At 55.0% G+C, this 14,652-nt stretch overlaps 2 protein-coding genes across 2 annotated transcripts; one reads left to right on the forward strand and one right to left on the reverse strand.

Annotated features, from left to right (window-relative positions):
- The first annotated feature begins 703 nt into the window (after positions 1-703).
- Positions 704-3,206, forward strand: LOC136993956 (PHD finger protein 7-like). Its single transcript, XM_067309933.1, has 9 exons — positions 704-731; positions 921-1,012; positions 1,104-1,205; positions 1,575-1,699; positions 1,796-1,958; positions 2,065-2,171; positions 2,254-2,367; positions 2,489-2,607; positions 3,184-3,206. Exons 1-9 carry the CDS (start codon positions 704-706, stop codon positions 3,204-3,206), a joined length of 873 nt encoding a protein of 290 aa, XP_067166034.1.
- LOC136993932 (C-C motif chemokine 3-like) lies at positions 3,067-4,221 on the reverse strand. Its single transcript, XM_067309630.1, has 3 exons — positions 4,071-4,221; positions 3,626-3,734; positions 3,067-3,467 (listed from the first exon to the last, which is right to left on the reverse strand). Exons 1-3 carry the CDS (start codon positions 4,141-4,143, stop codon positions 3,374-3,376), a joined length of 276 nt encoding a protein of 91 aa, XP_067165731.1. The 5' UTR covers positions 4,144-4,221; the 3' UTR covers positions 3,067-3,373.
- Positions 4,222-14,652: the final 10,431 nt, after the last annotated feature.

The raw sequence follows: 14,652 nt of genomic DNA on the forward strand, positions 1-14,652 counted from the left end.
TTGCACTGTGTCTTTCTGGAATGGAGCAATTTAATCTATTTAAGTTATTTGTGGTTAACTTAACTTAAGTATTTTTTCTAAAAAGGAAAAAAGGGAAATACAAAAAGAAGTTAAATATTTAAGTAATGTACGTGTTCGGAACATGCCTGTTGGTGAGGATTCAGGCAGCTGCCTCTGCTGCCGCCTCAATAAAGCGTTTGGATTATAAAGCTGTGTGGGTGTCTCTGAAATCCCTGCTGGAGCCCCCGGCCCGGAGACAGGGCAGGCGGGACCCGCATGCCCGCAGCGCCCCCAGGCTCGCGCCCTTCCTTCCCGCGGGATGGCTCGGCTCCCGGAGCCCCGTGGCCTCAGCGCGTCCCCGTGGAGGGGGCACCGGCATCGCACTTGGGGGGTCCCAGCGCTGATGAGTGCTCCCCGGGATCCTGGGGCACCTCCGTCTCTCGGGGCGCCTGGGTGCCGGCACGGGGCGGGTGCCCCCGCGCGTCGCTGCGCCCCACTGTGATGCGCGAGGGCGTCACACTGCACGGGGCCGCATCCCCCCCGCCCCGGCGATAGGCGAGCCGGCGGCTCCGGCAGGGCGCAGGTGGCGAGCCCTGCCCAGTGCCAACACCCCCGTGGGGTGCTGCAGCCCCCCTCGCCCGCCGTCCCCCAGGGCCGCCCGGGGCTGGCAGGACCCCCCCGGTGCCGCTCCGCGTCCGCTGAGATGAAGCGGCAGGCGCCGGAGGAGCCAGGTGAGCGCAGAGCATCCCGGCGGCTGCCCGCCAGTGGGGATTTCGGAGGGAGCAGGGGAGGCCGGGTCCGGCTTTGCAAACGCAGCCCCCCGTGCGCCAGGAGCATCCCCTGTCCATGCCGCGGCTGGGGCTCCTCGCGGCCCCGGTGCAGCGCTCGGGGGGTGACGGTGCCACCGTCCCTCGCGGCAGCGTGCGGGCTGTGCCAGCGGGCAGACTGCGACCCCGAGGTCTTTGGGCAGACGTGCCGGCAGGACGGGCTCTGTGTCCATGAGAACTGCTTGGTGAGTGCCCGGGGCTCAGCGCCCGGCCCGCACCCGCCGGCCCCCGCGGGCGGCCGTGCCCGGGGACGCACGGCCTCGTTCCCTCCCGCAGTACCACGCCAGCGGGCTCAGCCAGAGGGGGGTCGGCGGCGAGGGCTTCTACGGCTTCCTCTTCCCCGACATCCGCCGGGAGCTGAAGCGGGCGGCCCAGAAGGTGAGGCCGGGCGGCAGTGGCCCCGCGGCGGTCCCATAGCTCGGCTCCAGCGTGCCGGCGGCCCAGCGGCTCCCACAGCTCCGGCGCTGCACCAGCCCACGCGCTCCCGGGGATGCTCTGGCAGGAGGTGGCTGGCTGCAGCCAGATCCTCCCCCAGATCCTTGCATGGCCAAAGAGGCCCCTTTCTGCACAAAGCGGGACTTTGGAGGGGAAAATGATCAAAATGCTTCCCTTTGGCCTTACGGTTTTCACGCCCGAGGTTTTATACTTGGCATCCTGGGGCCGCAAAGACGCTCGGTGGAGGCGGCAGCCGGGCTGCCCGCGGGCCCACAGCACTGACGCCGGCCACCGCTGCCGTGCTGTCCCCAGACCTGCTGCATCTGCCGGCGGCGGGGGGCCTCCGTCGCGTGCCAGGGCCGGAGATGCCCCCGAAACTTCCACTTTCCCTGCGGTGGCGAGCGAGGCTGCGTCTCCCAGTTTTTCGGGGAGTTCAAGTGAGTGCAGAGGGCGCCGAGGAGGAGGAGGAGGAGGGCTGGCGCGGGGCAGGGAGCTGAGCCACTGCCTCCGTCCTGTCCCATCCTGTCCCGCAGGTCCTTCTGCTGGCAGCACCGGCCGGTGCAGCGGGTGCGGGCGCCGCAGCGGGGCCGGACGCCCTGCCTCATCTGCCAGGAGGCGGTGGTGGCGCAGCCCCGCTTCGGCATCCTGGGGTGCCCCGCGTGCCGCAGCGCCTGGTTTCACCGCGGCTGCATCCAGGTAGGCGCTCCCCGCCGCCGGGACGCCCCCGCTCCCCTTCCGCGGCCCTGCTCCCGCCGGGACGCCCATGGCACGGGGGCTCCCGTGCGGCCGCCTCTCCCCCCAGGGCCAGGCGCTGCGCTCTGCCTCGCACCACTTCCGCTGCCCGCTCTGCCAGGACGTGGAGACCTTCCAGGCGGAGATGTTTCGCCTCGGCATCAAAATCCCCGACAGGTCGGCGCCCGGCTCCCGGGCTGCGCGCGGGGCCGCTCCGGCCGGGGGCCGCTGGCTCACTCCCGCGCCCCGTCCCCCCCAGGGACGCCGCCTGGGAGGAGGAGGGGGCCTTCGACGACCACTACCGGCGGCACAGCTCCTGCGACGCCAGCCGGTGCCTCTGCCCGGTGGGCCGGGAGCAGGCGGAGGAGGAGGGGTAAGGCCGGCACGGAGGTTCCCGGGCGGGTGCCGAGGCCGTGTGCCGACGGGGCCGGGAGCGGGAGCTCTCCGGTCTCGGCCGCGGTGCCAGGCTCTCAGCGGCCCCGTGGCTCCCCCAGGCCCTGGCGCTTGCTGCTCTGCGACTCGTGCGCCTCCCGGGGCACCCACCGGCGCTGCGGTGGCCTCGCGGAGGCCGCCAGGACCTGGGAGTGCAGCGACTGCGCCGGCCCGGGCACCGGTGAGGGGCACGGCGGGGGGGGACGGGGTCCCCGGGGCTGCGCTGGGGGGCGGCCGCGCTCACCGCTGCCCCCCCGCCCCGCAGCCCCCCGCCAGCCCCCGGCCCCACGGCGCGGGGACCGTGCCACAGTGCCTGCTCCGCGGGGACGACGGTGCCGGGAGAGGAGCCGGGATGCTCCGAGGCCGCCCCAAGGAAGCCCCTCGGCTGCCCCCCAGCCTGTGGCAGGTCCCTAATAAACGGCAAAAAAAAACCCACCCGCATGGGTCTGTGCTGGTGGCGGAGCTGCCAGGGAGGATTCCCGGGGTGGCGCTGGGGGACACGGGAGCTGAGCCATCCCGCGGGAAGGAAGGGCGCGAGCCTGGGGGTGCTGCGGGCACGCGGGTCCCGCCTGCCCCATCTCCAGGCCGGGGGCTCCAGCAGGGATTTCAGAGACACCCACACAGCTTTATAATCCAAACGCTTTATTGAGGCGGCAGCAGAGGCAGCCGCCTGAATCCTCACCAACAGGCATGTTCCGAACACGTACATTACTTAAATATTTAACTTCTTTTTGTATTTCCCTTTTTTCCTTTTTAGAAAAAATACTTAAGTTAAGTTAACCACAAATAACTTAAATAGATTAAATTGCTCCATTCCAGAAAGACACAGTGCAAGTGGTCCGTCGCGAGCGCGGGGGCCGGGCGGGCGGGCGGGCAGGCAGCAGCCGTGCCGCGGAGGGGGTCAGCAGCCGCCGCGGGACGCCGTCGGGGCCGGCAGCGGGGCCGGGTCAGTGCTGCTTCGCCTGGAAGTGTCGGAGGTGCGCCTGGACCCAGGCGGCCTGGGGGTCGGCGCAGACCTCCCGCTGCTTCTTGGTGACGAAGCTGCAGGAGCACAAGGCCGTCAGGAGGCTTTGCCGGGAGGACGCGGGGCACCCCGGCCCCGGCCCCTCCGCGGCTCCCGGCCACCCCCACCCAGCCCCGCTCCGGGGCCCACGCTCGTGCCGAGGGTCCCGGAGAGGCCCCGGCCCCCCGCTACTCACATCACTCCCGGCTGGGTGCAGCTGCTGCTGGTGACGTAGGCGGAGGCGACGAGGCCCCGCGGCACGGGCCGGGGCTGGTAGCTGAAGCAGCAGGCCGTGGGGACGCCGTCTGGCGGGAGGCAGCGAGGGGAGAGAGCCCCGGTGAGCCCCGACGCCTCGGCAGCCGCCGGCTGCGCCGCAGCCCCCGCCGGGCGCCCGGCCGGCCCTGCCGCACGCTGCCGCCCCGCGTCCCACCCCGGCCACGGCCCGCGCAGACGGCGAGCGGGACGCCCCCGGCCCCGGCCCACCGCGGCGCTTGCGGCCGTCGCCCGCTCCCAGCCCTCCGCCCTGGCGCCACCAGGGTCCCCGCGGACGGGGAAGAGCCTCTCCCGGCCACCCGGCACCTCCCGGCACCGCATCACCCGCCCCGGCCCCGGCTCCGAGGAGCAAGGGAGCTGCCGCTCACCCAGATGGGCCTCGGCCGAGGAGCAGAGGGCAGCGAGCAGGAGAGCAGCCAGGGCGGCCACCGAGACCTTCATGGTGCTGCTGGGGCTGAGGACTGGCAAGAGCGCGACCGGTGCTGCCGAGCTGCTCTCCTCTGCCCGATGCTCGGCCCCAGGCCGCTCTGCCCCTCTTATAGTCCAGCCGCTGGGCGGGCGCAGGGTTTCAAGGAAAGAAAATGAGCGCATCATAGCGGGAAATTATGTCAGGATGAGCCCCGTTTTGCTGAGCTGGAAAATGGGAGGAAGCCATAAAAGGGGAAGCGCCAGCCCCGGCTCCGCCACTTTCAGATTCCATTTTCATGGCCGGAAGGGACCAGCCAGAGCCCCAACCCTGGACACCGGCCCTTCGCCCTGCTCGCCACACTGCTGCAACGAGACCTGCCGCCTCGGTGGCCGGTCCAGACCCGGCGTGGACAGGAGAGCTTCCCATCCCGAGCCCCGGTGGAAATTCAAAGCAGGCCACCGCGAAGCGCTTTCACCAACTTCCTGGGCAGGGATTTGCATTGCGACAGTCCCGTGCAACATCGCTGCATCATCGCAGATCTGCTCTTCTGCCGCCGAGCCGAGCACAGCGGAGCCGGCTCTGCACAGTCACCCCAGGCACTGTCATTATTGCTGGCAGTAAAAGCATTGCCACAATTAAAATCATTAACTTTTCCATAGTTTAGGCACGAACACCCCTTCCAACCCAGTGTATCCATCACAGCTGTGATACTGAATGGTCCATAAAACATGTATTGCATATACATTCATCTCCGTAACAGTGATACTCTGTTGGTCATTTAGGAAAAGAAAGGTAACGGAGGGACCAGGTTGGGTAGACCTGGTAGGTCCCTGGGAGTCTCACACTTGTCCTTGGTTGATGAAAACCCTGCCATAAGGCATATTTTCATGCTGGAAACCCTGTAGAAAAGCCAAGGCCTGGATGCCCTGTAGGGACTGGACTCCTCTGTTGTCCTGGTGGGTTCAGGCTGCAGTCTGTCCTGCCACCCTCTTCTTCCTGGGCCTGAACAGAGGATTTCCACCTCTTTACCTACGGACTTTCATTTTGTTTTGGCCTGCAGCCTCTTGCCAGCTAATCTATGGCCCTTCCTGCTTGCCCACTTCTCCCCAAGCAGGGATAACTTCTTCCAGTTTAGCCCTCTGGACTGGCTTAGCCCCAAAAAAGCAAATACACTGATGCAGGAGAAGAGACAGGGCCATAAGAGTAGGAGCTGGAGGGAGGACGAGGTTTGCCAGAGCCTCCTGAGATCAGCTCTTTGCAGCCTTGCAGATGAAACATGGAGGCGATTATAGCGTGACTGAAAAGGGGCTGCATCTGCTGTCCCCAAGGGTAATTCCCAAAGGTCTCCATTGGTAAGAAAGAGCTGCAAAACTTGCAACTTCCTCCTCTTTTTTTTTTTTTTTTCTTTCTGCCCTTGCCCTGCCGCTGGCCCATGGGTGCCACAAAAGGTCCGTTGCCAAGCTCCAAGGCACCACGCAAACCCCCGGCCTCCCACTGCCTGCCCTCTGACCCTCTCTCGGTTGTGACTAACTCCTGCCACCCCTGATTCAAGGGAAAGGTTGGGCTCACCCAGCTGCTGAGTAATAGCTGTGCCCGTCCTCCTCACTGCCACGCAGGGCAGGGGCGATACTCCCCACTGGCACTTCCCCATTTCATATGCAGGGATAAACCTCACATTGGCTGCAATGTCCTTTTACCTGGAGAGCTCTTCCTCTGCCAAAAGGTCCCTGTCCAAATGATGTGTCCCTCAGAGACAGCACTTGTTTGATATGAGATGTAGGGTTGTGAGAAAAGACTGTGATTGTTTCTTTTTGAAAAGAACAAAAGGGAAGAGGTGACAACGGGTGTGAATCATCTCATTGGAGATCTTCAAGAGAAGCTAGATGGCACTGATGGGGCCTCAGAGTGATGGTATGGAGAGAGGTGACCCCTTCCAACTCCCTTCTGCTGTCTTTGATTCAACTATTTCTGTTTAAGCCATCCTATGCTCTTGCTAGTCAAATGTCTCTGAAAAGAGAAAAGCAGAATGAAAGGGCTCAATTCCTCAGAAGACTGAAGATCTGCCTGAGGTTTTTGGGTTTTTTTTGTCAATGCCATTGCACAGTCACTAACAGGTTTCTCCTAACCTCAAACATCCTCTGTGTACAAACAAAGCTCACTTCAGGACATTAGCCAGCAGAAATCTCATGTGTTTTTACAAATCTCCCGCTCACAAACCCAGTGTCTCCTACCGAGACCTGTTCCAGGTGCCAGGTTGGGTGGGATCCAGCACTTATGCCACCTCCACTGCTGTACCACCATCACCTCCGTCAGGGACCTCTGCCCTTCAACCACCTTGTTCTGGCATCTCCCCTGCCCTCCCAGAGCCGGCTCTGCCTGCCCCAGCAATAGCAGGAGCTGGTCTCCAAGTCGGGTTTTGTCCCATCAAATGGACTCCTGATTCTGCTACGGGTCTAGCATGAGAAGGCTCCAAGTGCTCAGGGCAGGAATGGAGCCACAAGCCACCTGCAAATGGGCTGATCACCCAAAAGGCAAGTGGACAGAGTCACTAGTGTTGGGGGAAAATGCAGTTAGCACAGGGATAAAATGGGAGAGGCAGCAGCAGGCAAGGCTGGAGGCTGCAAGTGATGCAGCCTGAACATGAGTAAACCAGGGGATGACACTTGGTTGCAGGAAAAAAGCAAATCTCCCTCCGGTATGTACAAATAAGATTGTGCAAGGCACCTGATGCTTTTGTTTCCCTAGAAACCAATAAGGCCAGAGCTGCAATACCAGGCTTAGCTTTGGAAGTGAGATCTGCAGCAGCAAGGAGGATCACAAGTCTGGGAAACTTGAAGCCCCCCGTTCAAGTGGTTTAGTTCAGCAAAGAGAAGTGCGAGGGAGCACACCAGTACACAACAGGCTGTTACAATTAAGGCCACAAGCAATTGCTCTCGGGGTTCACTGCAAGAGCAAGATGCTGAGCTACTCAAACCCCAGTGAGGGATACCTCCGGAGAGAGCAGTCCTGAGCCGGGGTCGGGCTGAGCTCAGGCAAGAGAGCCGAGTCAAGGACACACAGCCGGGGCTGAACAACGGCAGTGGGAGATGCTGGCTCCGTGGCTGGCAAGGGGGCCTTTCACCAGTCCAAGCAGAGAGAAAAGAGGACTGGGACTTCCTCAAACTGAAGCCATTCCTTCTTTTGGAGGAAAGTGAGTATCTGACATGATGAAACCACCACTCGGATGTAGCTGTCCAAGAACTGCTATCCTGCTCACGCTACTTCCTCATCTGTGGACTCAGCTCTGCTCCTGCCTCACTGTCCCTTTGGCAGAAACATGAGGGACTTTTAATGTCATGCATGTCACCTTTAAAAAAACAAACATCAAACTCCACCTGCGATGGGCTGTCCCTGTATCAGCGCTAGCGGAGACACAGTTTTCATCTATCCAACCCCGAAGTGCTTTATGAAGAAGTCACTCTGACTAGCATTATCCTATTCACAGGGAAACGAAGGCAGTGTTTCCTGCCTTGAAAAAGTAAAATCACCCTGTTGTTTATGTAGAAATCCTGCATGAGGCTCTGGACTTTTCCAGGTAAATAGGAGGCTTGATGCTAACTGCCCAGTGAGGGATGGCCAGGAGAGCAGCAACATGAAACAGCAAATGCCAGGACAGTGGTAAGGAATATCCCATACGCCCACAGATATTAGAAACTGAGGGATGCAAGATAAGCAATCGTCACAGTGAAAAGTGTGATGACCTATGGGCACTGGCTTTAGCTGTAACCAAAGGAAAACTTGCCATTTGGTAGGAATCACAAACTCTCACAGATGCAAAGATTATTTTTTGATGGAAGTGCAAAAATATTTCCTCTTTGTTGCAGAAGTGGTTGGCTGAGCTTTCAGTTCTTCATTTAGAGCAGAGCCGGATGGGACAGCTTACTGGATGCTGATGAAATACTTTCCATTCTACTTGGAATGGAGGAGGATATTTCAATGAACTGCAAAAAACTGCAGCTCAGTAAAAGTAGATAGTTTGTGTTCAAGTGTGTTTAAGGAATTAAATATAAGGAACTGAAATAAAGGGAGAGTGAAGAAATGACTTATGGTTTTAATTTTCCTGCGGTAGAAGACGTCGGTAAGCAGAGGATTTTCTAATCTAGCAGAGAAACACAGGAGGTATTCAAAAGGTGTGTGTGGCGGGGGGGGAATTGCTTTTTTATGAGCAGTGCTTCCCAGTGAAGCTTTCAGTACTCCTGTAAGCAGCTCAGGAGACCAGAAAAAAAACAGTTTTACAATTAAAAAATTGAAAGACAAAAGAAAGTAAGAGCCCATTACTTACTGGGGAGGGTGAGCAAGTAGCCAAAGATGCAGCACCTTTTTGGCTTTTCGGGGGGGGGGGGGGGGAGGGGGGGGGAGAAAACCCCCAGCCTTCCCACCCCTCCCCGCACATGTGTTGTGATCAGGTACTCAGGACAAAATTCAGTGCCAGAGGGTAAGCACACAGGTGACAACAGGGACAAAAAGAAGAGGGAAGGAAGGGGTAGACAAGGCAGGTGTGGTAAAACGAGCAGGCCCCAAAAATTGCCCTAGCACCCTTCTGAAACAGCTCCTGACCACCTCTGAATCATTGGTGATTAACAACAAACTCACGTGGGGTGGGAGAGGTCCCAAAAAGCCACAGATGAGCAAACATTGTACTGGTCTTGCATTAGCCAGGGCTTTCAGCACTGCTCTGCATGATTCTCCTGCACAAACAAGTGAAGTACGGTCTAAAAAAACATTACCCCCAGGGGCTGTGAACATGGTTAAAAGAGCAGAGGACCGTCATCACCGATGGTATGCAGCCAGCAAGGCTGAAGGGGACAAGCCAAGGCATGGCAGCTTGGCAGAGATGTGCAAAGTGCTGCCCCGTGAAGGCAGCCAGCAACAGCAGGGACAACATGCAGTCAGAGCAGACCCCGACCATCAGTCGGAAATACAACGCTGCCGCAGGAAAGATCCCTCTCGCTCCGGCTGCAGCTGGTGGAGAACTTGCCCCTTCGGGCCTTGTGTCTCAAGAAAGAGGTGATAAACTGGAAAAGAGCGAGAGAAGAGCGGCAAGGAGGCCCCAAGTCTAGATGGGGAGGACAGACAGCGTCACAGGTTTCATTTAGACTGAAAGAGAAGACGAAGGATGCCCTTGGTCATCATAAAGAGGACAGCACTGCTTCCAGTCCCCGGGCCCACTAAGCAAAGCAGAGACACGATCGCCTCAGGCAGTAGCCAGCTGTAGGAAATTCTCCCCAACTGCCAGGATTTTACCCTGAGGGCAAATTCCTGCTTGCTGGCAGAAGCAGCCTGCAATTCTTACCAAGGGTCAGGGTAGAGGGATACGGTCAGCACCTCATTCAGGAGTTGCTGCCAGACACATGCGGCCCCGCGTTTTGCCATGCTAAAGGGATCACAACTGCCCCTCTTCCTTTGCCATGTGCCAGTATGAAACAGAAGAAAACGCAGAAATAGAAGGAGAGGAAACTGCAGGCAGAAAGAAATGGAAGAAAACCCCAGCACCACGCTCCTATGCAACCGTAGAGGAAACCACAGGGCATTGTGCAACATCCCTCTGGAAAGTCACACTCATCATTGATAAAAATTATGCAAAGGGGTCCCGTGGCTGGAGGTTGTGAGGGAAAAGCAGACCAAACAAACAGTCTAGCCCTGCCATGAACTATTGCTGATCCTTGCGTACATTGTTTAATAGGGCAATTCAATATTCAGGATGAATTTCTGCACCAAGCCCCACTGATAACTTTTTAATACAGGTCCCTGATTGTCCCTTCACGCTCAAAGGATTCTGTGCTGTGTCCCACAAGAAGACGCACAGCCAAAGACAGGAATTTTCCTGTGGTCCTGAACCAATGATAGACCTGTTTTCCCTCAGCTTGAGTGTCTTTTACAATAGACTGAAAGGAAAGAGAGCAGAAAGAGCAAAAAATAACCTCTTCCCCAGGGAGGGGACTACAGCATGCCTGCATGTGCAGGCATTCATGGGCAATCATCCTTTGTAGACAATATCCCCCCATCTATGGGAAAACATCAGGTCAGGTCCAACAAAAGAGTAAATTCACCCTGCAGACAGATGTGTCTGACACTACCCATCCATCCAGCACAGCATTACCAAACCATGGGGACACACAGAGCTGGTTACCTTCAGCTCCATGTCTGAGGGGCTTGGAGACCACCCCGGTAGCACATCTCACCAGAACAGCACTGCAGCCTTGGCTTCCCCCAACACAGTCCCTGTATCCTCTTCATAGCTGCCAAATCTTCCACTGAGATTTTGGCCCCCAGCCTCAAGCATCCCCTACTCCTTAAGACAAACAGAAACATTGCTTAAAAAGAAACAGGGAAGAGAAACACTAAATGCAAGGAGTAAGCATCTGCATGAGAAGGACCCTGCTTGACATAGCAATTATGACTGTATCCCTCCAGCTACAACAGGGTTCAGAGCACAAAGTGCAGCAAAACACCCAGTTTAGAAGCTCATTTACCAGTACTACCCACTCAGCCTGTGGGCACCTTCTTGCTACACTGTGAACCCCACTTTGACATGCCCCAGCTCCCCAGTCAGCATCCACAGCCTCCCCCATGACACACCCAGATCCTGCTATTTCTCCCCCAAGCCTCATAACTTGCACCTGCAGCCCTGTCTCCACCCAGCCCTCAGGTGGAAGAAATCCCTGGAGGCTAATTCTCGTCAGGGTTTGCTTTGGCTTTTCAAGAGCACACAGACTCTGGTTTCCCAAGCATACTGACTTACAGCTCTTTTGCAGTTTGGCAGAGCTGGCAGGCCTCAGCTACTGCCCCTGCCCATGTGAATACTTCATTGGAACTTTAAAAAAAGTTGCTTGCTCACAGTGATTTCAGTTCTGAGTTTGCAGACACCATCATTACCTCCTGCACCCAGACAGCAGATTGCATAAGCCCCATTTCCATAAAGACAGGCTAAAAATAATATTAAAAAAAATCTAAACTTACATAGCTGGAGTTATCTCATAGCCATGCAATTGCTTGTGTCTTTCTTCTCCTCCACTGTTTGCCTTTGGTGAGACCTTCTGCCAGAGTTTCACATGTTAATTATGCCTTATGTCAAAACATTTCTCTCTAGTAAATGGTTTCTCCCTTTGAATGGATGGATTCTATCTTTAAATCACAGGGTTGTCCCTTTGTTCTTCTCCTGCATGAAAGGGTAAATAATCAATGTCGAATGTTTATTTTTAAGTTCCCTTCATCTGATTTGCTCCACTCTTTTCGATCTTTCATCTCTAAGTCGCTAAATACTTTCATCACCTAGCTCAAAGTCTTCTGTGTTGCTCTATCCTTCTCTGAGTCAAAATGATCAGAGCTGAACACGGCATTTGGAGGAGATCATCCTGCTGGTTTCTACAAAAACATTATGGCATTTGAAGAATTAGTTTCTGTCCCATCCTTCACGCCCTCCAATATTCTACTTAATCCTTGGACTTGCAGTGCCAAAGATCAGCTCTAAAAAATAAGTAGGAGATGCTAAGTCTCATTTTCCAAAGAAAATGGCATTTAGGGGACTTGAATGTCGCTGAAGAGGAGTGGAACAGAGACTTCTAAGTCACATGGGCCAAATACTCAGGAGCCCAGATATCTTTAAAATCTGGCTTAAACTCTATTGAAAACATTACCCTAGGCTGCCTTCTTTCCCTAGTAGCTGTAGTTCATTTGACTCTAGAAATATAAATTAGTATTTCAAATGACTCCTGAGTGCATTTGCCAACAGTGAATGTCATCTGCTAGCATGTTGCACAGTCATCTAACTTGGTTAAACCCTAGTCTTCTCCAATCCTGATTAATTTAAATGATCTTGTATTTTACAGTCATTTGCCCCCCACTGAACTCCCCTCTCCAGACCCTCAGGGCACCACAGGAGATACAGAACATCCACAGTACATCATGCAGTATTGGTCCTGACGCAGACCAGCACTAACCTAATAGCTTCCTTTTTTAAGTTCACAGATATTTGCAACCAAGGAAATGCAGTAGATCTCACTTGTCTGGGCTTCAGTAAGACATTTGAAATGGTGCCACACAGTAAATTATTAGCTAAGCAGGAGAAGATGTGACTGGCATATGAAATGTAAAGTGGGTGAAGAGCCGCCTGAAAGGGGCATGGTAATTGCTTCAGCTGCAAGGGGAAGTGAGGGACTGAGGGGGGTCTACCAGCACAGTTCCTTGAGTTTCTGCCTCAAAAGTGATTCAGCTTAACATTTCCATTAACGATCTTGGCACAAAAAGTAAGAGAATGCAAAGGAAATTTGCTGATGATGCAAAATAGATACTATCATCAATCCAGAAGAGGCCGGAATATCACACAGAAAGATTATAATGACCTTGAAGACCGGAGTAACAGAGGACTGGAGAAGAGATTTGATCCAGCAGCGCAGATAGTATGACCACACCGTTGGGGACAACAGATAAGAAGAGCCATCGTACTGTGGGAGCCCATCAGCTGGAAACGTCTGGGGCAGAGAAAAACCTGTGCTACAAATCACAGCGTTGTGATGAGACCCCAGTGTCATACAATGTGAGAGGAGGCAACAGCAAAGGTGCTCAGCTTGGGGGGGTTAGGAAAATGAGAGGGGCCATGACTTATCGGTGCGTATACATCACGGAGGTGAACACCAAGGGTGGAAAAGAGCTATTTCAGCTAATGGTTGCTGCTGGTATAAGGATATATAGCTAGAAACTGGTTGTGAATACAAATAGGTGGGAAGTCAAATTTCCACACAAAAGCAGTAGGTTTCTCATTCAGGTTTCCAGACCAAGCAGGGCAGATAGAAAACAACTACTGTTAAGATGGACTTTAGTCCTACTGTTCAACCAGCTTGCCTGAGAAGCTTGCCAGATTAAAGGTGTGATTTCCTTCTGAATTTGGGCTGGTTTGTCTTGATAATAGCCTGCTCACAGAGACATTTTAGACTCCTGTTTTAAAAGGTGTCACTAATTATAATGTTGTTTTGGAATGAAATGTTCCACAATGCTGTACAAATGCATTTGACCTGGGCAGAAGGTGGCTGCCTGCTCTGTTGTTCCCAGGGCAAATGCTAGATTCACTTGTTCCCCTCCAGGACTGGAGGTGGTTTCAGTGGTTGTGGGTTTTTGGTATGTGATTAACTGTTTCAGTCTGAAATCCCGCTGGCGTGCTCAGCTCAACTGTTTGGCTTGGAATGACTGAATAAGAGCTCTTCTTCTTACAGATTTCCTCCAGAATATCCTCTGTGCACACTCCCATATCTAACAGCTCCTCTTTTCCCTGCCCTGGAGGTGCAGGGCTGAGGCAGGGTCTCTTGCAGTGCAGACACCTCTGTCCTCTAAGTTTTCATGACTACTTGCCGCTCCTGCTGCCCATAAGGCAGGCATTTCGTTTTGTGGTTGTAGCCTTTTGCACTTCATGTTCCCCGTATTTACCCTTCCCAGCTCACTGTCCTTGCTGCTGGTTTCCTGGGAGCAGGGTCACTTTTGCAGCAGTATATGGGGGCATCAGATCTCCTCTGGGTCCATCAGGGGGTTCTGTTCCTCTCTTTTCAGTTTCCACTGCATACCTGGCTCTGCTCATCTCCTGCAAGTCCCTCAGAACCTCCTGGGCAGCCTCTCTGCTGAGTCAAAAGAATTTTATAACACTGTCTGAGATTTTCAGGCTTTTTCTGTTGACTTCCTCTTTTTTTCTGGAATCTCCCTTTTGAATTTACTGGCACAATACTATTTCTGGGGCAAATTTCTGTCCTTTCCCCTTGCTCCTTTCCACCACAGGATGCAGGACTGAATCACACTTTAGGCAAGATTATTTAGTGATCCTTATGGGGCTCACATGTCTATCTCCCCCAGCCCATGAACTCCAGCAGCCATGGTGTCCCCCCACTCCCGCTGCTCAGCTCAGCCAGGAAGCCTCTCTCTTTGGACAGTCTCTTACACTTTCCAGCTGAGGGGGCTGATTTTTTCTTCCATGAGTCCCCAAGCAAGAGCAGAGGTTTATGGCCTGACAGACAAGAAGCTGTCACATGTGAGGTTTGCTCTTGGTGCCAATCCTAGAGCAAAGGCAACCATAGGCACTTTGTAAACCTTTTAAAAGACAGCTTCTTCCCGGGAGCCTCATGCCATAAGCCTGATGGGTGTAATCCTACTGTTATAACATGGCAAGGTCCTCTCTGCCTAACAGAGCTATTTCTCCAGATTCAATGTGTTCTTTGTTTCAAAAACTACTTCCTACTCCAATCTAGATGTTTCAATGCAGTCTCAGGGCTGGGATTCATCCACCCCTACCTGTCCAGAGCCCCCTCCATAATGCTGCCCCTGCCACCACTGAAAATGCCTTGCAGGAAAATGCAAAGGAGTCCAAAGAGCCAGAAATATAAAACACAGCTGGGTCTTGTATCTGAACCTATCTTTTGCCCACTCCTCTGGCTCTCTCCCTCTTAGCAAATTTGGGATCAGAGAGACACCTGCAATTGCTGCACACAGAGGTGACTGTGTTTTTTTTCTAGAGTAGAGTT

The sequence above is a fragment of the Apteryx mantelli genome, chromosome 22, assembly GCF_036417845.1.
Source record: "Apteryx mantelli isolate bAptMan1 chromosome 22, bAptMan1.hap1, whole genome shotgun sequence".
In the NCBI taxonomy this organism is placed as follows: Eukaryota; Metazoa; Chordata; class Aves; order Apterygiformes; family Apterygidae; genus Apteryx; species Apteryx mantelli.